The 23,053-nt window shown below is 36.1% G+C and overlaps 1 protein-coding gene across 1 annotated transcript; it reads left to right on the top strand.

The window, feature by feature from the left end:
* The first annotated feature begins 8,899 nt into the window (after positions 1 to 8,899).
* On the top strand, positions 8,900 to 11,151 carry LOC145088944 (putative serine/threonine-protein kinase PBL28). Its single transcript, XM_079027444.1, has 2 exons — positions 8,900 to 9,964; positions 10,066 to 11,151. Exons 1-2 carry the CDS (start codon positions 9,056 to 9,058, stop codon positions 10,663 to 10,665), a joined length of 1,509 nt encoding a protein of 502 aa, XP_078883570.1. The 5' UTR covers positions 8,900 to 9,055; the 3' UTR covers positions 10,666 to 11,151.
* Positions 11,152 to 23,053: the final 11,902 nt, after the last annotated feature.

Genomic DNA, 23,053 nt, shown 5'->3' with positions numbered 1-23,053 from the left:
TTTGGGATGTTACAAATTGGTATAAAAAAAGATCGCTATGGCACTCAAGTTAGAGGCAAACCCTAAATTTTAGGTTTTGGACCCTATTTAAGCACCTTACAACCCTAAGGCCTCTTCCATGATCAATCTCCTTGGTCCTAAAATAGTTCCCACGAAACCCTAATCCTATTTTAGAGTTTTTTGAGCCTTGTGTGTGTTTAGTGAATCTTGAAGAAAGAAGAACTCTTTGGAGAATCCTTTGTTGATTTGATGCTTGTGGATCCAAAATCTATTCACCTTCATCATCTTCAAGAATGTATAAAGTCTTAATCTTGGTGATTCTTTGTTTAGATCTAAGCTAGTTAGGGTTTTTGGCACTTTTGTGCCCCATGGATTAATTCATTTGAGTATAAGTTACTCCAGAAGCTTAAATTAGTAGTTCTTGGTAAATTTTGAGGTCCCTTGTTCATAAAAATGGCATCTTGATGAATCTAGCTCAACCATGCAAGAGTTGATGATTATATGATGAAGTTAGAGTGTTAGAAATGAGTGTTGGGCTTTGTTGAGCCATGCAAAGGCATCAAGTTTATGACATTATAATTTAAGACGTTTCCAAAGAGCTATATTTACAATTTGGACATTTGGACTTAAGGTATTAATTGCTTAATAGGGTTTTTGCAATGTGGAGAGTACATAGGGTGTACATAAGCGTATGCTAAGCATAACACACCTGAGCCTCGTTTTCCCTTTTGTTGTGTAAACTTGTACGCATAGTGTACTGGTAGTACATGGGATATACTCACTAGAAGCCTTTTGGGCCACTTCTTAGGGTTTAGGACTTTTGGGGCGTGTTCGGCAAAACTAGCACGCAGGGGGTAGCTTGTAGTAGGTAGGAGGTAGCTTGTAGCTTGTAGGGTTTTGTTAAACGCTACATGAAGTAGCATTTAGATTTGGAGCATTTTCATTAACCTAAACGGTAGAAGCTTGTAGTACCAAATTAGGCTTTTTATTTTAAACAAAGCGTTTTGTCAAACACTAGAAGCTTGAATCTCTCAAACGCTCCAAAACGCTCAGTGTCGAACACACCCTTAGTCTTGGGCTATGGATTTTTAGGCTTAGATAGGAAGGGTAAAAGGGTCTTTCACCCTTTGTTTAAAGGTTTGTGATTGGAGTTTTTAATTTTGGTCGTTACCCTAATTATTTATTAGAGTTAGTTTGGATGTGTTTAGTTGAGAAGCCATCGTAGCAGCACCCTGTATGTGTAACTGTTCATCATTTGATTGAAGTGAGTCTTCTTATAGTGTTTTGGCGGGTCGAAGGCATCAATTCCAGCCCATTGTTTATTATTATTAGAATGATAGCTGTCTGTGTAACTCTTGCATGTATTGTATGTGTTTTCATGTATACTAGGTGGGGCCTGATGCAAGGCGAGGCCTGATGAGTGTGTTGGGCGGGGCCCATCCCATGTTATTGATAGATCTGTACTGGGTAGGGCCTAATGTCGAGTGAGGCCTGATGGATGTCAGACGAGGCCCATTGTATGTATGGTATGTGGTATTTTGGGGAGAACTCACTAAGGTTTGAGCTTACGGTTTAAGTTTTGTTTCACGTACTTTCGGTTCGAAGGGGAAGGGCTAGCTTGATCGCATCACTTCCACACTTTTATGATTTAAGGATTGTATTGTGATAACTATTTTGACTTTGATGTACTTCTGAATGGTTGATATGAATATTTAATGGTTTTTGGGTTGAATTAAACATGAAATTTTACGTTGGGCATACGTACGTCAGATGAAAACCCTGCTATTTGGGTCTTGGACCCTATTTAAATACCTTAAATCATTTCAAAACCTTATTACCAGTGGCGGACGCAAACTGTTTTAGTAGGGGTGTCCCTCGTACTTCAAGCGGGTGCACCTAATAGAAAAAACCAAAAAAAAATAATAATTTACACTGCGTGCCGGAAATTGAGCAGTGGCCCGGGACCCCAAAGTCCCTTAATAGGTCCGCCACTGCTTATTACCTTCAGCCTCCATCCTCTCAAACCCTAATTTCGAAACCCTAGCCCCATTGGTGAGATCCTTGAGCTTTTGAGTGTTTTGGAGTGTTCTTGGTGCATCTTGGAGTAGAAAGAGCTTGTTGGAGGAGTGTTGGTTGTCTTGAAGCTTATAGATCCAGACCTTGTTCAGCTTGATCTTTCTTCTGGAGGTATAAAGCTTCAATCTTGATGGTTCTTTTATGTAGATCTAGTTTGGGTTGTAATTTGCATATTTTGGTCCCATGGTTTTGGTTCTTATGAGTAAATGCTACTTCAGAGCTCAAGGGTGTCTTTTCTTGTTAGATCTGAGGTTCATGTAGCATAAGAATCAAATCTTGGCGCGTATAATTCTTTCATGCATGAGTTTGTGGTCTTTTGGTGAAGTTATGAATCAAGGTCTTTGGTTTAGGCACCATTAAGCCATGTAAAGCCATAAAGTCAGGATCTTTATGAGTTATGACATCCCTTAGAATCTATTAGACATTATTAGTGTTGTACTTAGTTGTATATTTGTTTATTGTTCAAGGTTGTATAGTGTAAATTTTATAGCTTATATATTCTCAACTTCTCCACAACAAGTTTGTGTGAAGAGTTTTCATTCTCTTGGTATCAGAGCATCATTTAACCTCCATATTATTCTATTCTTCTTCACATCTCATTCATCCTTTCCTTCCCCTGGTTTCAACTTCTTTTCTATTCAACCTTTTCTTCTTCCAATGTCTTCCTCATCTGTCAATTCAACCCTACCCATGAACACCATTTTGCATCTGATTACAAATCACATGTCTTCTTCCAACAACTTACTATGGAAAAACCAAATGCTCCCTCTCCTCTCTTATCAAAACTTGTTGGGGCATGTTTATTGCTCTTCTTCGGCACCCCACCTGAGCTTCTTATTAATGAAAAATTTGCTCCAAATCAGGCTATTTCGTCGTGGCTCTCAGCTGATCAGCGGGCCGTTAATCAGAATTGCAAGTTAGAAATTTTTTCTTAAGGCATTATAACTTTGTGAGTTATGGATTAGGTCATATTGTGGGATCAATATTGAGATCGAGTGATAAGTACATCTATCGATTGAAGTACAATCGTGCACCAAGTCTGATTGTTGTATAATCTTCCAGATTCAGTGATGATACTATTGCCGCCAATAGAGGGGAAAATGGATCAAATGTCATGGGCGGAGAGAGGAAGGAGACGGCGAGGACGACGCACGTGAAAGAGAAGAGAGAAAGAGATAAAAAAGGGAATATCAATATGATATCTAAGGGTATGATAATCTCATACACAATTCACCCTTATGATTTTTTGTTAAAAACCTATATACACCATTCAGCTTTTTGTTACGTATGGGATTGCCATAAAAAAAAACTCAATCTCTTATAAAATTTGATCTAGTGGTCCACTTTTACTAGTAGAAAAACAGTCTTTTACGACGCTCATTGCGCGTCGTAAAAGGCTCAGACGACGCGCAAATGCGCGTCAAGGAAGGCCCTGTCATAAAGAGAGACAACGCACATTTACGACGCGCAATTACGACGCGCGTTTACGACACGCAATGCATATCAAGGAAGGTCCTGTCATAAAGGAAGATGACACGCATCCGCGTGTCGTAACCTTACGACGCGCGTGTTAATGACACACAATGCGTATCATTAAAACCCCTGTCAAGAAAGGCCATGTCATAAATGAATATGACACACATTTTTGCGTATCGTAATTTTTATTTTTCTTTTAAAAAAAATTATTTATATCTTTACTAATTTTCAAATTAAATTTGCATTTCATGTCTCAAAATAGAAAATAAAATACCATATACAAAAAATACAATCCATTACACAAAAGTTAATGTAATACAAAATACAAAATAAAATACAATAAATAAGAAAGATAATTCATTGCACTAAAATGTCAAATACAAATAATCATTGCTAACTATATAACCTAATACTACATTGCTATTAAAGGACATCATCATAACTCACTGAAGGTCTTGGAACAATGTTCTCGTCATCAACTCTTACACCAACCTTGCTTTAGTAGATGACTTTCACACAATCAATTTCAAACAATTATACAAATAGTCATAGGAGGCATACAAGATATCGAAAAATTTATAAGATTATCCAACCAAAATAAATTTATAAGATTATCCAACCATGTGTTAAGAGTTAGAAACTTAGACTTCACAATGAAGAAATAAATAAAAAATGGTTTGAGAAAAATTTGACAAAAATAGACAAACCTGCCATATGCATATTATGGTGAAATGATTTTGATTCCTCTTTAGTAAGTGATCTAACTAACCATGGTAAAACACATTCAATTACTCTCAAAGGCATTACACATAAACTTTGGTATAAGAGCTCTCATTGTCTTTTAGGAGTAAAATGCTTGTGTGCAAGTGGGAGAACCTAAAATTGAAATCACATAAGGGTGTTATGGTAAATAAAAGTCATAAAAAGAAAGACTATTGATTCACTATTTCACTCATTCACCTGAAGTTCTTCATTTTGAAATGTTTCTCAATGATGGACATGATATGATGAACATGTGAGCATAACTTTGAACAAATTTCAGATGAAGATGAATTTGCTCCATCTTTTTCTATGCTTTCAATCAAACATCTAAATTTGTCAAAGTCACTCTCTTCTTCTATGTGTTCTTGGGCGAATGACAACTTAAAATCTACAGCAGGGAACATAACTTTATCTTCCGCAATACTGCATTCAAAAGGATAAAATTAGTATCAAATTATCAATGTTTCAAAATCTTCAGTGTCTACATCCATCACTACAAATTCAGAAAACCCCTATTCAGGTCCCTTGTAACTGTTTAAAAAAAAGAAAAAAAAAGAAGTTAGAACCAACATTAAGAACAAAATATCAAATATAAATATCAAAAAAAGTCAGAATAATATTCACAAAGTTGATAAACTTTGGTTAAGAAAAAGAACAAGAAACATAGCCAATTTAGTTAGGCATTGATGTGGTGAAGAAAACCAAAGGAAATAATGGAATTTTTTTTCAAAAGAAGCTATAGGGGGGAAAAAAACAGTTTTCGAGTCAGGGGCATCAAGGGAATTTCTCGAAAAATGAAGGTTCAGGGGTTTTTGCTGGAAACCGCAAGCAGGGGCAAAAAGGGAATTATCCGAAAATTGGAAATTATAGGGCTTCTGCTGGAATTCACTATCAGGGGTATAATGGGAATAATCAGGAAAAATTGGAATTTAGTTTTGATAGAGGTGGGAAGACAGGAGGTAAAAATGGGCAGGGGTATTATGGGAATATTCAGCCAATGAAAGGAAAGTCTAATGATTCAAAGATTGAACAGGGGCAAAGTTGGAAAAGTAACAAGGTTATGGGAAAGAACAAGGATGGGGGTGATGTTTCGGAAGTCAAAGGGTTTGTGGGGAATAATTCTATGAGTCGGCCTGACCAGGAAGCTAAAAAATCAGAAGCAGGGGTGATCTGGAACATCGAATTGGAACGATTGGGACAAAATTCTTACCGTACTAGTTACCAATTCGAATATAAAACTGATCTGGAACATCGAATTGGAAGGATTGGGACAAAATTAGCGATCAATACGAACTGAAAAACAAATTTAGCGAATCACTTTGTTCTTCCATTTCCGTCGAGGCGATGCTTAGGGTAACAACAAATTTAGCTCGTGTTTCATGATCACATCTATTTTCAAATGTCCGAAAAGGGTAACAATACGTATTACGGACTGATCTACAAAGAAATTTATCCGAAACTAAACTCACAAATTACACTGAGAAGAGTTGTACCTGCACGAAATTGGACATCAAAGTGGTAGCTGCAGCAACGATGAGCAATGGTCTGTGGGGATCTGTAAGGTGGAAAGGAGAAGAGAGCGTAGTGGCGAGCATTGGAGGAGATGAGGTTAGACACGAACGGTGGAAGAAGGCGGTGGCGGGGACGGAAGTGGTTGTAGAACAGAGTAGGGAAGAAGATAGAGGATCGATAAGCGGAGGAATTGAAGCCGTCTTCGGTGGTGTTTGTCGGTGTGTTGTTAGATAACAAGTGCCGATCGATCCCCAGTGGAGATTTCACGGAAGCGATAGGAAAAAACGAAACCCTAATACACGCCTGGATCGCACAGTTGATAAAATCGCTCAACATCTGCACAATAAATGAAAATCGTTAGAATTCGAAAACATGTGCACAATAAATGAAAATCGTTAGAATTCGTCGGCTGTAAATCACCCAAAAAAACTGTAAAATAACATGCAGTTTAAGAAGCAATTAGCGTTAATTTTGAATTGGGGAAACAAACCTTAGTTCTCTTTTCTTCGCCATGGAAAAGCACACAAACGGAAGGATGTGTATGATGTTTTCCTTCAAGATCTTCGCCTTCAAAGGTACACGATTCATCTCCATTTTATCATGCTTCCCTACCGATTCCTAATCGAAAACCATAATTTCTAGAGCTTGAACTTTAGGAGGGGGAAGGAAGGAAGCATCGTAACTAAAGCAAGAGGGAAACAAAAATGGAGGATAAAAAAGAAGCGCGTTTTCAAAATGCTTGGGGATTTCATTTTCCCCAGTATCTACTAAAACACTGGCCTAGCACGTGCTAGAGAGAAGGGAGGTGGTGATGGCTTAGGGTTTACAGAGAGACGGGAGGTAGAGAATGAAGGGGGATCTAGAGGAGAGAGTATCAGAGAGAGGAGAGTGGATTGCAAGGATGAAAAGATAGATAGAAGATTTCAAAACAAGGCGGGTTTTCAAAATTTTGGGGATTTCGTTTCCCCCTTGTCTACTAAAAGTGCGTTTCATTAAAATTATAAAGCGACAGGTAAAGAAGACACGTGTTTAAGATAAAGCGCCCTCCGTGTTTTAAATTTTTTTTCTTGAGACACTAAATTAAGGGCACGCAGTAATGCGTGACGTAAATCCTAATTTTTTTTGAAGAGATGACACTATTTTAAGGGCACATCCTTTTGCGTATCATTAATCAGCGCGTGTCGTAAAAAGCGCGTCATTAAAGGTCTATTTTCTAGTAGTGACACTATTTAATGTGAGAACCTGAGAACACTACTTTATGTTACTATTCTACTATGAATTTAATATATATAGTATTGTAGTAATTATAATATGAATATATTCAATTTTATATTGCTATTCTACTATAAAATTTATATATATATATATATATATATATATATATATATATATATATATATATATATATATATATATATATATATATATATAGTAATTTAGTAATTCTAATGTGAATGTTAAATATGTGATAGTTCATATATTCGGTGATGAATAAGGTCATAAAGTCATACGTACAAAATTTTAATGTGAATATTAATGTGTGATTGTTCGTATATTTGTTGATTAATAATGTCATATCATTGTATATACAAAATTCATAGTAGAATAGTAAAATAAAGTAGTGTTCTCACGTTCTCACATTAAATAGTGTTCTCATTTGAACTTAACCCTATATATATATATATATATATATATATATATATATATATATATATATATATATAGAGAGAGAGAGAGAGGGAGAGAGAGAGAGAGAGGAGGGTTCAACTGAGAAAAAAAAAGGTTGAGAATGAAGGAATCATTCTCAGCCACACACTAGACTTAGGCGTATCGGTGGGAATGAATTACAAATAAAAATGTGTTTTCCAACAAAACATGTTTCCTTAAACTATGCTAATCATTATCTTAATATACACAAAAACATATTTTTTTGTTTTTTTTTATTTTTAGAAAGCTATTTTTATAGAAAAATTATTTTAAGTATATCAAAATTCATAAATTTTTATTCTTTATAAATAGAAATCCATATTGATATAGTTTTAAGATAAAATAAAAAGTTTATGTTTTTAGGGTTTCAGTTCTCGTTATTCATAAGTGAATAAAAATTCATTATATTTTTATTATAGTAAATTCATTATTCATTCATGAATAAAAGGTATTCTTTACTTTTTTTATAATTTGAGTATCGATCATATATAAATATAACACATAATAAAGTTTTCTTACTTAAAATATATTTTTTACATCATCTTTCATCATATATTATATTTATATATAAATAAAGCGTGTATTACTTGTCGTCATATTTTATATTCACATATGAATAAATTATTTATCAGATTTTTGTTACAGTTAATTTGTTATTTATATATGAATAAGTAGTATAAATGATACTTAAACTGTAAAAAGAATTAATCATATTTTTTTATTCATAAATAAATAATGAATGTGCTGAAGTAAAATCTGATAGATTTTTATTTGCTTATGAATAACGATTGCTGAAACTATAAAAAATTAAAAAAATTTAATTTATCTTAAAACTATATCAATATGGATGTCTATTTATATAGAATAAAAAATTATGAATTTTGATATATTTAAAATCATTTTTCGATAAAAATAGCTCGTTAAAAATAAAAAATAAAAAAACTATGTTTTTGTATATATTAAGGTAATGATTAGCATAGTTTAAGGAAACGCGTTTTGTTGGAAAACATATATATATATATATATATATATATATATATATATATATATATATATATATATATATATATATATATATATATATATATATATATATATATCGTAATTTGTTAAACTTACAATAATTTATCACTTTTTCCTATTGTTTATCTATTTTATTTGATTTTTCTTATTTTTCGGTCTTTTTGCTACGGCTAGCTACCTGCACTTCCGGTGCCTTTCCTTTAAAAAAAATTTATGTTGAATATTCACGAAATTGCCCCTAAAAGTATATTTTCTATCTTTTTCTGTGGGCAGCCGCCTCTGGTTGGGTACATGTAGTTTGTCGTGTTGACGATAATTGGTAGCTGCAAGGCATTTTCGCGAATAACGAAACGCAGTTAAGTCCTCTATGAGACTTTGGTGAACAAGGAGTCGCCGGAAAAGTAGTATCAAACCGTAGCTTTTTACCTTTTAATTTGCTCTCGAATTCTGTATGTGGAGCTCTTCACATTTCCTTCAATATCTACCAAACTCATAAAAAATGCCTTCAATACAAGAGTTTTCACACCTTAAAATTTCCCTAGAAGCTATAAAATTGGCAACCAATAACTTTGGTGAGAGCAGCAATATCGGTCGAGGTGGATTTGGCAATGTGTATAAAGGAGAGCTTCTTCTCTTGGGTGAGAAGGTTATGGTTGCAGCCAAGCGCTTAGATAGAAAATTTGGACAAGGGACCCCTGAGTTTTGGAAAGAGATCATGATGCTTTCTCGCTACAGACATGAAAATCTGGTCACTCTCTTGGGCTTTTGTGATGAGGATGGTGAAAATATCCTTGTGTATGAGTATCTACCGAATCAAAGTCTCGACAAATACCTTAGTAGCTCTAATCTGTCATGGATCCAACGCCTAAACATATGCATTGGGGCAGCTTGTGGGCTTGAGTATCTTCAGAATCCGGATGAGACTACACAAAGAGTGCTACACCGTGATATTAAAAGCTCCAACATACTATTAGATAAGAATTGGAATGCCAAAATTTCAGATTTTGGCCTTTCCAAATTCGGACCTGCTAACCAAGAATTCACATTTGTTATCTCTCATCCAGCAGGTACCCCTGGGTACTGTGATCCACTTTATGTGGAAACTGGGTATTTGACAAAAGAATCTGACGTCTACTCCTTTGGGGTGGTGTTATTTGAAGTTTTGTGTGGAAGGCTTTCGGTAGCGAATTACGATGACAATCGCCGGTTTTTGTCGAAACTGGCACAAAGCTGCTATGAAGAAAAGAAGCTGCAGACAATTGTACTTGATTGTCTACAAGAGCAAATATACCCAGATTGTTTGGAAATATTCTCCAGAATTGCATATCAATGTCTTCGAAGAGATCGTAACGAACGTCCACTGGTAGCTGAGATAGTAAAACAACTTAAAGATGCCCTTAAATGTCAAGTAAGCTCTACATCTTTCAGAAATTTTAACAGGAATATTTACTTTCTTTTAATGATTAAGCACATGCATATTCTAATTCTACATCTCATTTTCATATATAGGTGGAGTATATGGTTGAGAAGGAAAAGAAGTTCATATTCAATGCAGCATTTTATGCTGAGGTAAATTTACATATGCATGATAAGCTAGAAGAGATGTCTACTAATTTTGAAGAAGACCTGATCATTCAGCCTGGTGATATGTGGGAAGAGGAGTTGAAAACATACGATGGTAGAGATCCTAGGAAGCCTGTTCTTTTGGCGATCAAAGGTCAGATATATGATGTATCATCATCCAGGATTTTTTATGGAGCAGGTGGTACTTATGGAGAGTGGAGCGGGAAAGATGCCAGTAGAGCCATTGCAAAACTCAGCTTTGAAGAGGAAGATTTGAACAGCGATCTGGCTGGTCTCCGAAAGGAAGAGCTTGAGGCCTTAGATGATTGGGAAATCATGTTCAAGAGTAAGTATGTTAATGTTGGATCCATCAAAGATCCAAAGAAAAATCTGCCTGCTTGGATCTATCAAATATTCAAAGAGAAATCTGACTACTACAAAAAGTCACATAGAACACACCATATACAACCCGGGTTTTGGGAAAATCGGGTTTTATTATATAGAAACCAGGTTTCATCAAAAGGTGAGTTATATGATCCGGCTTAAAGTAAGGAAGTGGGCTATTGGCTGAACTAAACAATGCAACCAGGTCTTTTATCCCGGTTTTGCAAATACAATATTGTTCGGATCCCGTTTTAAATCCAAAGAAAAATATGGCTGGTTGGAAATCTCACTGGTCTTGGAAAGCACGAGCTTCAGGCCTTACAAAATTGGGAAGACACGATTAAGTATGTTATTATTGGGGATGGATTCATTTTAAGGCTATTGGTGGCGGGTACCACAAGGAACACTGACCCACTTAGGCCACCCGTGGCCCTTGAAAAATCGACCACCACCGGACTTGGCAACCAGTTCTCCTAGCCGGCTTCTTCTACATTCCTCTTGTAGCTTTTGCGTTAGGTGTCAATTGTTCTTGATTACTTAGAAAATTATTTTATCTCTTGGTGTTAGTTTTTGTTAAACATTAGTAAACAAGAATTGCAACAAACACCTCACAATTATGTAACTTTTGTTTACTGGAAAATTCCATAAAATTCTTTATATTTTGGGTTCATAATCAATCTAGTCTTTATATACTTTTTATTTAATTAAGTCATAAAAATCTGTAATCGTATCCATTTTAACCTTTTTAACCGGTCAACATTTGAATATCACACTTTCAAAATTTATACTTTTGGCCAAATTCAAAAATTACTAAAAATTTGATCCAAAATTTATATTTTTAGAATAAATTTCAAAATTTTGTTTCAATTTTCTTCTAAACTTAGCTTTTTACATCTTTTTTTTTTTTAAATTTTGTTTCCAATATTTTTTTCGCATTATAAAATCATATTTATACAAAAAAAAAAAATTCACATAAAAAAAACTTCTTTTTCTATATTCAAACCTTTTTTAAAAACATTTTTGTTTGCAAAATACATATATAATAAGATTTTTTAAAAACATATTTGCATGCAAAATACTTATTTATAATATATATATATATATATATATATATATATATATATATATATATATATATATATATATATATTTTAGTTACCTATTTATCAAAATAAACTTATGTGAAAATATGTAAAATAAGTTATTATACCCATATAACTTTAAAACTTTAATAAAAATATGTATTTATTAAATACATAAAAACAATTTATGTGTTGATAAATACATAAGTATATAGAAATCTGTTTTTATAAAAAATACATACAAACACCAATTTTATAAAAAAGAATATACACAAACACTAATTCTATAATAAATACATTTGAATACAAACACATTTTTATATGAAAATAAATATGTACAACCATGTATTTTATAAAAATGAATACCAATAATGAAACATAGCAGGATTCAAGTGTTACCTAAACAATTTTAGATATCTGCAACATATTCTCACTGATGCTAGTTTTAAGATATCAAAATTTATTAACACAATCATGAAAATTACTAAATCAAATTTTTAGTAAAATTAGTCTCTCAGCGTCAGTAACACATAACGTTCACACAATTATAGGCAACAACTCTATGATACTAAAATCTCATTTATAATGATAATAGTTTTATTGATACTCAAGTCATCATTTTAGTTAACAAGTCTCAAAAATCAATTTACATCGATTTTAGCTACGATTACAATCATCACAAGATATTCATTACGTGACTTTAATTTTCCGGTTACTCAATATCACAAGAGACTCAACATGTGATTTATTTAGTATAATAAATTTATACCACTATACACAATCTTTCTCTCTATTATCAATATATATAAGAGTTATACTGAACTTTTTACGCTATATAGTTGTGATAAAGTTATTGTAACATCCTGATTCCTAGATATGAGATTTATGGCTTAAAAGGTAATTTTACCTTTTGAACTCGTCGAGTTGAATGCCTCAACTCAACGTGTTGGAAGCTTCCCAACTCGACGAGTTGTTGAGAAAAACTCGACGAGTTGGTGGCTGATTATGAAACCCTAATTTTTAGGTTGTTGTACCATGTTTAAAGGTCTTATGGCCTTAGGATGGCCTCCTTATTCGCCCTCTCTGTCCAGGAAACTATAGTTCTTGCATTTTCTCTCATTTTTGTGTGTCTGTGAGTTTGAGGAGTGTTTATTGGTGTTCTTTTAGAAAGAGTTTGGAGTTTGAAGAAGCTTGATTGAGAGGAAGGCTGTAGATCCGAGATCATCTCTGTTGTTGCAACCACTTTGAGGTATAAAGTCGAAACCTTGACCATTTATTGCTTAGATCTCCTCCTTGGAAGTTTATTGTCATTTTACGTTCATTTTGAAGTAATTCTTGGGTTTGATGATTTCTAGAAGTTGCCACTTCAGATCTGAGCAATTTGCGGCCTCTTTGGGATTAAAGTTTTAAGCTTTATATAGATCAAGGCTTCCTTCATGTTCTAAGTCCTTTGTTAAGTCATTTTTGAGTAGTTTAGCCTTTTGATGTCATGCATGGACGTAAAGTTAGCAACTTTACGTGGTTTTCCAGCTCTACATTCTTCAGCGTTAGAAGGGATGAAAAAGGGCTAAATGAGTTAAGTTGGGAAAACTTGACGAGTTGGATTGGGGTTTTCCTGTTTTCTGGAAAACTGTAGGAACTCGACGATTCGTCTGGAGGACTTGGCGACTTGGCTCGTACATTCCCTGTTTATCTGAGTAATGAAGAAACTCGACGAGTTGGCATGTGCACTAAACGAGTTGGGTCAACATGGATTGTTGACATTGACTGTTGACTTAACTTAGGCCATTGTTGACCAAGTTTGACTTTGAGGGCATTTTGGGTATTTTGAGGTTTTAATAGAATGGTCATGTGGTGGTTGTAGACTGTTGAGTCCGGAACTGAGTTTTGGAGTTGGATTTTACCGGTTCAGCACTACTTGAGAGGTGAGTCTTCCTCACTGTACTTTTGGGTCAAAGGCACCAATGCCGACCCTGTTGGATTGTTATCCTAGTTTCTCATATGCTTGTTGTGATAGTAATTTGTTACATCGATATCCTTGTAGATAAGATGATGTTATGCTTATTGATCTGTATGATATGTGCTTTCCTGTTAATTGATTATGTGTTTATGAGTTATGTATATGACAACATGTGTTGTGTGGTCGGGTTGAGGCGGTCCTGCTTTGTGTTGAATGCCAACTGACCCAAGGCGGTCCGAATAGACTGAAGGCCCTGGGAGGCGGTCCAGTCAGGCTGAAGGACCGGCGAGCGGTCCGGATAGGCTGTAGGCCCTACGAGGTGGTCTAGTCATGCCGAAGGTTTGGGAGCGGTCTAAATAGGTTGTAGGCCCTGCGAGGAAGACCAATCAGGTTGAAGGCTTATTTATGGATGTTGCCTTTATTGTATTTTGTAATGGTATTTTGGGGGAACTCACTAAGTTTTGGGCTTACAGTTGTTGGATTATGTGTTAGGTACCTCCGATGATCACGAGAAGACGAAGGTGTGATCTTGCACCTCCTCATGTTTTTGTTTCACGATTATGAGATTTCTCTGATATGAATCTTATTTTGGAAACAATTTGTAAATGATGATGATTTTGGAATTTTTTAAATGTTTGAATTTTTCACAAATTTTATGACTGTTACAAATTGGTATCAGAGCTTTGGTTTGAGTTAATTAGAGGAACACTCGTGTGAATCCAGTCTCAAACTAAGGAAATGATTTTCAAATGAGTTTAAAAATACTAAAGGAGGATGTGAGGTGTACGATCAGTCGGAGCCAGTAAGTAGACCCCAAAATACCTTGTTATTATTGGATGCTATGATATATTAGAACAACATGCTAGTTATACGCTAGGGATCTTTAGGGGTTGTATGATAGAATTGCCTGATTATATGATGTCTGATAGCCAAGGAGCTTTTCTTTATGAAATTGACTTCATTACTCTAATTGCTTATTGTATGCATCACAGTTATATATAACTAAGATCTTATAGCCTGAGACTGTTTTCTTTAGCATTATTTCCTGTTCTTGTTTGATGAAGGGCTTAGGTTGGGATCAGATATTCGAATGGCTATAGGGTCCAATGTTATGTACGGCTAGCATACACGAGTGTTGCACGATTGGTGAAAGTTTCATGGTTGAGTTTTGTGAGGTCAATCGGCCAGTCGTGAATTGTTTAGTTTCCTCTAGGAGTGAGGATTACATGTTCGTTTATGCTTATGAGTGTTGTTAGGGTGTTGTGATGATCCTCGAGACAAACATAGGTAGGTGTGGAAGGTAGTATGAGCCCGTACTACTGAAATCACATGACCGATATGCGTAGCAAGGGAGTCACAACCACTAGGGCTTTGTTGGGTGTTGGGTCCCCGCTATGTGTGTGGAATATATGATATCTTCCTAGTATATTTTTAGTATGGTGGTTACGAGATGATTCAAGATTGGATCCGGGTCAGGACCGGGGGCTGGCAATTAGGATGGGCCAACATTGACAGAGGACGTGTCAGGGAGATCATCCGTGAGGAGGTGGCTGCTATTTTCCGAGATAAGATTCCGACGATGTTCAGGTCTATCAAGACCGTGATGATAGAGTTCTTTGATGATCGCTACACAACCATTGCTAATACGGCTGCTGCTGTAGCCTCTACAGCCGTGGCGGCTGTAGGTGTTGGGTCAGGTCGGGATTTTTAGTATCGGGACTTCAATAATACGAAGCTCCCGACTTTCAAAGGAGTTCAGGACCCGATTTTTGCCAAGAGGTGGCTATCTGATGTGGAGGTTTTTTTCTTCATGTGTTCATGTCCTGTTGACTAGAAGGTCAGGTGTGCGCTAAACCTCCTGAGGTCCGGAGCGAAGGATTCGTGGAGACTTGTTACGGGATCGTATTCTGATGAGTAGAGGGTTACGGTATCATTGGATCATTTCAGGGAGATGTTTCGCACTCTCTATATTCCTCGGGTCGAGCGGGAGAGGTTGGATCAGGAGTTTTTAGACCTGAGGCATGGATTAGAGTCGATGATAGAGATCACTCGAATGTTTACTAAGAGGGTGATGTTTTGCCCTGATTTCACTTCAGAGAAGGCTCAGATGAATCATTATCTAAGCATGCTCAAGACGGACATCAGACAATTTGTTTCTACTCAGCGGTGTGATACTTTGTTGGAGTTGAAGGAGGCCGCCAGGCGCTATGAGCTGGAGATTTAGTTTCAGTTGAGGAAGCAGAGGCAGGCCCTGACGCAGTCGCATCCGGTGTCGAAGAGGTTCAAGGTCGCCGATTCTAGGTCAGGAGGTCGGCGTGGCCACCATTGTGGTAAGTGTGGTTTGGTTCATGTGGGAGCATGTCGAGCTAGTAGTGGGTGCCACAAATGTGGCAAGGAGGGGAATTATGCGAGGGACTACTTCTAATCCGCCTCGTTTTTTAGTACGAGGATTTTCTATCGTTGTAATTAGGTTGGCCATGTGAAAGGTCAACTCTCCATTACTCGCCACCAAGCTGGTGCTGGCCCTCGCACCAGCTACATTGAGGATCACTGACAGGAGTCAGGGCAGGGCGGAGCCCCCGAGGCCTCGGGGTCGCGCTTTCCAGCTCATTTTCGAGGAGGCTAGCTCTGCACCAGACGTTCCGAATGTTATGTTTCTATCTCTTATCTTTTGATTATGATTATTTCATGCATAGATGTTTGTACCTCTGTTAGGTATGTTCTTAGTGAACTCCTTTCCTTCTTTAGTGTTGTTTGAATCGGGTGCGAGTCAGTCTTTTGTTTCTCGGTCTTTCAGTAAGGAGTTTGCTTTGCCCATGGGGGAGTTGGAGTGTCCATTTTGACTTTATATCGCCAACGAGCACATGGTTTCTACTTCTTCGGTTTATCAAAGTTTCATTCTAGAGATATTCGAGGTGTCCTATCCGATCGATTTTATTTCGATTCCTTTTGGAGACGTCTGTGTTATAGTGGGTATGGATTGGCTAATCCGTTTCGGTGTTATGATCAACTACGAGGGCCAGCATGTGGTAGTTCGAACCCCAAGTGGAGGAGAACTGGTTATTTATGGAGAGGGTACCAGGCTGGGTTCTGGGTTTTGTGCGGTAGTCAGGGCTTGATAGTATATTCAGAATGGGTGTGCAGGTTATTTGGCATATGTTGTGGATACACAAGTCAGGGATCAGGTTTCTGTTTCAGATGTTCCAGTCATCAGAGAGTTCGCTGATGTATTCCCGGAGGAGTTACCCGGAGTGCCTTCAGAGAGACAGGTCAAGTTCCGAACTGACCTTGTGCCAGGTGCGGCCCCTATTGCCAAGGCATTGTACCATTGGCACCGGCTAAGATATAGGAGTTGTCATCTCAGCTGCAGGAGCCGCTAGCAAGTAGTTAATTCATTCGAGCAATTCTCTGTGGGGAACATTGGTCTTTTTGTCAAGACGAAAGGGTTGGGTTTTAGTATACTACAACATCCTATGGTGCACATACAACCCTAATAGCTTTGGATCTATGTTTTCTATAACTATACATGAAATATTGCTTTCAAAACTTGAAGCCTACAACTAACATATAATTGATATAAACAACATAGAATTGAATTATAGAGTTACCTCTTTGTTGTAGCTTGTAGTTTTGGCCTTTAAGAACTTAGTTCCCCAAATGTTGCACCTCAAATGGTTTACAACACACCGGACAAAGGAGAACTTGAGAGAGAGGCTACTTGCACACAAAAACGGCTACCACTCTTCTTGGAATGCATGGGGCCAATTTTGGTGATTAATGGGTTCCTTTTATAGTGTGGCAAGGTCTAGGGTTACATTCATGTAAACCATAATGCCTATGACCTTTCATATTACTTAGGCTCAATGGGTTAAACTTCCATGGACTATCCATAGACTACCATATTGGTTTAGCCCATCCTAAATAACCATTGGCCTACTGGCCCACACTATAAGAATCATTTATTTACCAAATCAATCCCCATATATTGAATTAGTCTCTTTTGATCACAAAATTAATTCTTGATCAATACTAATTAAATAATATGATTAATATATTAGAACTTATAATATATTAATAAATCATAGGTAACCACTTACTCAAGTATCCATCCTATCAAATTATCATGATGATATGCAACCTAAATGGACCATGCTACTCTCGGGTCAAGTACATACCAATTATAGTTATGGGCTTAGACACCTAATACAACAGTCTCCTACTTGGATAAGTCTAATAACTATTATTGCAAGTACGAATCCAAAATCCCGACTAGCAATCGTAGCTCATAAAAGCCGTTGTCGAACTCTGACCTAGTCAATGATGCGTCCATTAGATAAGGGATCATATATTCCTCCATTCTAGATATCGTATGGAAATGAGGCATGGATTATAATCATTCTCTTTCTCCATCTGTTGTTTCCCGATTTTCGATTTATGACGACCGACTAGTTGACCAACTAATTGAAAAAATCAAATAAGTCCAGGCTTGGCCAAGCACTTAGGGATGTCATCAATAAATCATCATGGGGCTCACATATATCACTTTTATCCCTCTAAGGGTAAAAGGAATGGATAAACTTTGACTCAAATGCTTTCTTGTACTTACTCATCAAATCACACACAACAATATGTTTTATAACACCAAGTTAATGGTGCATTTACATATGTCAATGCGCAACCGACTTGTAAACTACAACTCACATGTCTTGGTTTTAAGAATATAAGATATTATCGTCTCACAATCACTTGTGATAAAATCCATGAATTGATTCAGATGAACGTGGGTTGAATCCAATAAGCGAATCTTATTCTAGGAGTACTCATGAACACTGCAGCAAACTTGTGCTGTGTCTAAAACACCTAGACAAATTACAGACCCATTCATGACATTCTTGCCTCAATACCTACTTCCAAAGTATGATCGACTGTGGATGGTTTGAATAACCTAGTTATTCGGGAAGTCAAAACATGCAAAGTGAAACACATGAATAATACTAATCCTACATGGCCCCAAAGCCATATTGATTACTCATTATTCATTATATAATGTTTCGTATAATCAACTTAATACTTGAATTAGATCAATTGACAACATTTCAATGATGCAAGCATGCACACTATGTTTATCTGTGATCCTTACGTTGTGAAATAGATCAATTGACAACATTTCAATGATGCTCATTTCACAATTCCAAATTCTTACCGTAAATGTAAGAATATCAAATTCTTGCCATTTACTGTAATCTGTTAAATTCTAAACTTATATGCAATGATCCTCTTGTAATGACTATGCAAAAAAGTCATAGAGACTTGGAAACAGATATTACAAAGTATTCCAATGAAGAGCAATTCCATGGAAACGAAGTCTCAAATTCAAAGTACATTCCTTTGAACATCCTTATTGCATTAAGTTTCCTAATCTTACACGGATTTAAAGAATAACTTCTACTTATGGAAACATTTCCATGTCCCATTTTGACTATCACTTCTGAACAAGAGTTACATCTTCTCATAGTGTGTCAATATGGTCCATCCATTTTTATACTTCCAAATACAAGCGACCAATCCTTGGCAAAGAGTTGGCATAAGAGTTATGATGACTGCAGACCGCCAGAGTTGGCATAAGAGTTATGATGACCGGTGCCGATCTGATTTGGAGTTTTAGGTCGTTGATATCGTGTTACTAAAGGTCTCACCTTGGAAAGGTGTGATCCGTTTCCAGAAGAGGGGAAAGTTGGGTCCTCAATATATTGGAGCATTTTGGATTATTGCCAGGTTCGGCAAGGTTGCATATAGATTGGATCTACTAGAGGAGCTCAGTCAGATTCATATCACTTTCCATTTTTCATAGTTACGGAAGTGCGTGCTAGACGAGGATGCAATGGTATCATTGGATGACATTCGGGTTAACTTTAATTTTCTTGTTACTCAATATGACAAGACACTCAACATGTGATGTATTTTGTATAATAACTTTATACCACTATACATAATGTTTCTCTCTATTATCAATATATATAATAGTTATACTAAACTTTTTACACTATATAACTTTAATATAGTTATTGTAACATCCCGATTTCCAAGTATGAGATTTATGGTTTAAAAGGTAATTTTTCCTTTTTGAACTCGTCGAGTTGAAGGCCTCAACTCGACGAGTTGTTGAGAAAAACTCGACGAGTTGGTGGCTGATTATGAAAGCCTAAGTTTTAGGGTGTTGCACGCTATTTAAAAGCCTTATGGCCTTTGGATGGCCTCCTTATCTGCCCCTCTATCCAGGAAACAATAGTTTGTATATTTTCTCTCATTTTTGTTTGTGTGTGTGTGAGCTTGTGTTTCTTGGTGCTCTTTTGGAAGGAGTTTGGAGTTTGAAAAAGCTTGATTGAGAGGAAGGCTGTAAACCCGAGATCTTCTATGTTGTTGCAACCACTTTGAGGTATAGTCGAAACCTTGACCATTTATTGCTTAGATCTCCTCCTTGCAAGTTTATTGTCATTTTGGGTTCATTTTGGAGTCATTCTTGGGTTTGGTCATTTCTGGAAATTTCCATTTCAGATCCAGGCAATTTGTGGCCTCTTTAGGCTTAAAGTTTTATATAGATCTAGGCTTCCTTCATGTTCCAATTCATATGTTAAGTCATTTTTGAGTAGTTTAGCCTCTTGATTTCATGCATGGACGTAAAGTTAGCAACTTTACATAGTTTTCCAGCTCTTGGGTACCAGATCTACATTCTTGAGCGTTAGACGGGATGAAAAAAGCGCTGAATGAGTTAATCTGGGAAAACTCGACGAGTTGTTCTGAAAACTCGTTGAGTTGTATTGGGGTTTTCCCGCTCTTTTGGAAAACTGTAGGCACTCGAAAAGTCATCCGAAGGACTCGGAGAGTTGGCTCAGACTTTCCCTGTTTCTCTGAGTACTGAAGAAACTTCACGAGTTGGCATGTGCGCTCGACGAGTTGGGTCAACATGGACTGTTGACCTTAACTATTGACTTGACTTTGGCTAATGTTGACCAAGTTTGACTTTAAGAGCATTTTGGGTATTTTGAGGTTTTGATAGAAGGGTCATATGGTGGTTGTAGGCTGTTGAGTGCGGATCTGAGTTTCGGAGTTGGATTTTACCAGTTCAGCACTACTTGAGAGGTCAGTCTTCCTCACTGTACTTATGGGTTGAACGCACCAATGTCGTCCCTGTTGGATTGTTATACTGGTTTCTCGTATGCTTGTTGCGATAGTAATCTATTAGATCAATATCCTGGTAGATAGGATGATGTTATGCTTATTGATCAGTATGATTTGCGCTTGACTGTTAATTGATTATGTGTTTGTGAGTTATGTATTTGTCGACATGTGTTGTGTGGTAGGGTTGAGGTGGTCCTGCTTTGTCTTGAAGGCCAATAGACCCAGGGCGGTCTTGATAGATTGAAGGCCCTGTGAGACTCATTTATCAACTAAAGATTAACAACCAACCCTTTACTTTAATAATAGTAGTAATGGACTTACCACTACTCAAGTTTTCATTAGACTCTCACAAGATACTCCTTCATCACCTTCCCTATATTTTCATATTCTATTTCTACTATTTCTCTACACTCATTCTTATTCTTTCCCTCGAACTCTCTCTATCATAATTTCTATACTCATACTCTAGCTTTCTCTATATCTCTTTCTCTACATTCATTTGTATCTTCATCACTCTTTCTTTCTCTCCCTTTTTCTCTCTCTCTCTCTCACTCACTCTCTATCTATCTATCTTTCTTTCTTTCTTTCTCTCTCTCTCTCTCTCTCTCTCTCTCTCTCTCTTTTTCCCTCTTATATATATATATATATATATATATATATATATATCCATCCCTCTCTCATTCTCTATATTTCTTTCTATATCTCTCTTTATATCTATGCATCTCTATCTACATCCCCTCTTCTTCTCTGCATCTATATCTCTATCTCCATCTCTCTTTCTATCTTTGCATCTCTATTTCCATCCATCTCTTATTCTATGCATCTCTATCTCTATTTATATCTCTTTCTCTCCATCTCTATCTTCATCCATATCCCCTTCTCTATATCTCTATCTCCATCCATCTCTTTTATTTTGCATCTCTATCTTACAACTATACTAACTATTTAACTCGTAACAATAATCAACTATTTATCTCAGTAATTCTCAATCCTTAACTCCTATAGTAATATAAAATTATACATCTCAACCATAATCACTTACTAACACGTCATTTAATACTCGATTTCATATCTCGATTGCACATGCTAAAAAGTGTTACTTTGCTTTGCATTTCAATTATACTCATCTGTTTAGTAGAATAGTATTAAAATCCTATGATTTCTACTTACTCTGCTTAATAACTTGTATAGTATTAGACATTTATCATTCTTAATTATCCCAAATACTCAACTCATAGAATATTAATAAATCGCAATTAAAATATTATACTCAACTCTAAGTATGCACATTAATTATCACATGTTTGATAACAATAATTTAGAGAAAGATAAGGTTACTCACTTGGTTAGTTAGTGAAGAGTAACTATTATTATGTCCTCTACTTCAAGGTTGTTTTCATATTAATCACTTGTCCAACCCTCTTTAGACAATATATCAAGTTCATTAGAACTTGTCTAATCGCATCACAATATTCACAAGAATGATAAATTACCTGATCACAAAATAGAGTCGATAACTATTTGTCACCCAAACTAGTCATGTTTTCAAATATAATTCACTAGCGACTATACGCTGCAAGCAGTTACTCCAATAGACAAATCTCAATAAATTAGGGTACTTAACCTAAAATGACCACATTTACATTTAACAAATTACCAGGTTCGTAATATTCCCATATCACAAAATCTTGTAACACTTACTCAGGTCTAATTACAACACTCTAAAACACGTCACATAAACGTATTGAAATAAAAACAAGATAAAATATACCTTCTTAAATCTCATAACTCAACTCCGTATCCCCTTGTGCAATGATATATCTCCTCCGTTATGATCTCCCGAGAATACTTCCTGAGCGGCATCTTCGATTGAATGTTCCAAAATCCCCCAACTGACACGAGAACTCTTATATTTATACTATGGGATCGCCACGAGGTGACCATAAGGATGCCACGTCATGGTGATCAGCTAGACTTCATTTTCGCCATGTATCATCTCCTTATGCCTCATTTCCCAAAGCGTTTGACATTTGGTAGTTATAGTGTTGACTGTTGACTTTGACTTACGTTGACTTTTTTCAAAATAACAATGTACTTTCATCTTAACTTCAAACAATCAAAACTTTCTCAAAAAGATTCTGTTTTTGGTAAACTTTATATCCACGAAACCATCTCACAGTGAACTATCATCTTCTTTCACAATTTCCTAATTTAAGTATACTTATTTCCTGATACAACACTGTGAGTACATGAACCTACATATTGCATCATCAAATTATCATCAATTCACGATTTTTAAGTTCACTCAAAATCATAGTTATACCAAATA

This window comes from Lactuca serriola, chromosome 1, assembly GCF_051521515.1.
Source record: "Lactuca serriola cultivar US96UC23 chromosome 1, Lser_US96UC23_V15, whole genome shotgun sequence".
Lineage (NCBI taxonomy): Eukaryota > Viridiplantae > Streptophyta > Magnoliopsida > Asterales > Asteraceae > Lactuca > Lactuca serriola.
Note: the sequence above shows the minus strand (reverse complement) of the source record. Positions and strands in the feature narration are given on the sequence as shown.

What these genes read in the sequence shown, in the direction of transcription:
- LOC145088944 (XM_079027444.1), top strand. Translation starts at nt 9,056, where the DNA reads ATGCCTTCAATACAAGAGTTTTCACACCTTAAAATTTCCCTAGAAGCT. An exon ending in AAGATGCCCTTAAATGTCAA is followed by an intron (nt 9,965 to 10,065) that starts GTAAGCTCTACA and finishes TTTCATATATAG; the next exon opens with GTGGAGTATATGGTTGAGAA.